Source organism: Rhipicephalus microplus, chromosome 3, assembly GCF_043290135.1.
Source record: "Rhipicephalus microplus isolate Deutch F79 chromosome 3, USDA_Rmic, whole genome shotgun sequence".
In the NCBI taxonomy this organism is placed as follows: Eukaryota; Metazoa; Arthropoda; class Arachnida; order Ixodida; family Ixodidae; genus Rhipicephalus; species Rhipicephalus microplus.
Window position 1 is genome coordinate 86,107,279 of NC_134702.1, and position 2,162 is coordinate 86,109,440.

At 48.8% G+C, this 2,162-nt stretch overlaps 1 protein-coding gene across 1 annotated transcript; it reads left to right on the forward strand.

The window, feature by feature from the left end:
- The first annotated feature begins 423 nt into the window (after positions 1-423).
- Positions 424-1,609, forward strand: LOC119162184 (uncharacterized). Its single transcript, XM_037414653.2, has one exon. It carries the CDS (start codon positions 492-494, stop codon positions 1,533-1,535), a length of 1,044 nt encoding a protein of 347 aa, XP_037270550.2. The 5' UTR covers positions 424-491; the 3' UTR covers positions 1,536-1,609.
- Positions 1,610-2,162: the final 553 nt, after the last annotated feature.

The following is a 2,162-nucleotide window of genomic DNA, read 5'->3' on the forward strand; positions in this document are numbered from 1 at the left end:
TTCAGCAAGTATAATTGTAACTGTTGCTTCATTGTGTTGCGTGAGCAGATGACACGCGGCATTAACTGAGTGCGTATAAACAAACAACGTCGTTTGTACCCCGCGTTTGCATGGCCGTTGTCAAGCGCGGCTATCATTTTTCGCGCTTCTTTCTGGCAATACTTTTCCGCGCACCTATCTTCGCAGCGTAGTACTTTCAGCAAGTATGATATTTAACTGTGTCTTCATTGTGTTGCGTGAACAGATGACACGCGGCAATAAGTGAGTGCGTGTAAACAAACAACGTCGTTTGCACCTCGTGTTTGCAGGGCCGGTTTCATGCTTTGCTATCATTTTTCGCGCTTCTTTCTCGTGAGGCTTTTCCGCGCACCTATCAGCGAATTTCGCTAAGTAATCAGGAATGTTAGTTTACGGTTTCTCTCGTTTCTGAAGGAGCAGGCGGGGCACACCTGCGATGCAAGTTTTTGGAAGTTGACGAAACGGTTGAGTTCATGGAGACTGTCTATCGGTGGTTTCTGTTGATGGATGTGAGCAACTGCTCCCAACACATCCATCAAAACAACCCAGACTCCAGGCAGTTTGACTCTGAGAGCGATGAGCGCCTGGAGTGGTTAGAGACAACCTTCATAGACTATCTTTCTACCATGAAACGCCAATGCCTTGCAAAGAACTTCTTGACAAAGGAAACATACCAAGGCTTGGTCATGACCACACATTCTAATGTCGAGTGCGTTCGGTATCTGTTGACAGAGAGTCATTTTCTTTTTGTGCTGACCAGGAAAATGTCTTCTGACCCCATTGAGTCGTTCTTCGGGTGGCTGAGAAAGTCAGCAGGGAGCAACGACCAAACAGATGCCAGAGCTGTTCTGTCTGGAATCGAGAAAATGTTGAAAACGGGCATTGCTTCCAAATCTGACTGCAGTAATGTCATCTCTGTGGAAAACAGCAATTCTTCGTCGGCAATGCTGCGAGATCAGCCAGTCATTGCTGTGCAGGCTGCGGAACATTTCCCGAGGGAAGCGTTAATAGCGCTATCAGAGAACCTGAGCGAGGGCAACGAACTACTTCCGACGCCAGATATAGCGGCTCTAGCTATGGTCGGAGGCTACCTGGCAAGAGCCATAGGTGAGAGGACCTCCTGCGAAGAGTGCTTGAGCCTGCTGACAAAGCCGGGTTCTTCAGGGACGTCAGATGCCCTGATCAAACATCAAGACAGGGGCGGGCTCCTCTACCCATCTGGAGAGTTGCTACACGTTCTCTACTGCCTGAGAAAGTACATTGAGGTTGTGCTAGCGAAAAGAAGACAGCTGAAGCACCCGCTCAAAGAGGCCGTGGACAACGCTGCCAATGTACTTCGCGAGCGCAATCTTCTCGTGTGTACAATGCCTGGGCACCATGAAAAGCTCCTGGATGTGCAGCTCACAAAGTTCTTCCGTCCCATTTTCACGAATTTTGCAATGAAAGTGACGGACAAGCATGACTTTTTGAGGGTCTTCGAAGTGAAGCCACTTTCGCGAAAAGTGCTAAAATTGTGATTGCTGCTTGTGAACAGTGTCAACGAGGGTACTAAAGCTCGTCAGACTGTGTGCGTGTGAGGAACGTTTTGATCGACGCCCTCTTGTTCGTTTCCGCAGGTTGCGAATGAATTAATACGCAATAAACAAGTTTCTCTACCGTTTCCTTGAAGGTATGGTGTTCTGTTCAATGCGCTATCTTGCGTACTTATTCTTTCTCTCTTGCATATGTTCTCTCCTAAATATTTAAGTGACACACGGGAGTGGTATCACACTTTTGTTTTTTAAGCTTGCCGCGCTTACAAACGCGCAACGAAGGACCCACCCGTCAGTGCCGGCGGTAGCACCGGAGTCAGTGAACAGGCTCTGCCGGTTCTGGGAAGGCAGCGCCGCCTGGTGGTGATTGCGGGAACTCAGCCTGACGGTCGGCTCCCTTTGATCCCGGCGGCAAAGCGCAGGCACAGAAAATAAAGGAGGCTATGGCCAGGCACATACATTCGCCATTTCTTGGTGTCACGTAATACCAAATTTGGCATATGGTAAGCTAGCGAAACGGCCGCGAGCGCATCATAAGTGTGGCATGTAGTCATGTTGTTACTTGACACGCATGATGTGAATATCATGGTTGGATGCGTCATTTCTCTATGT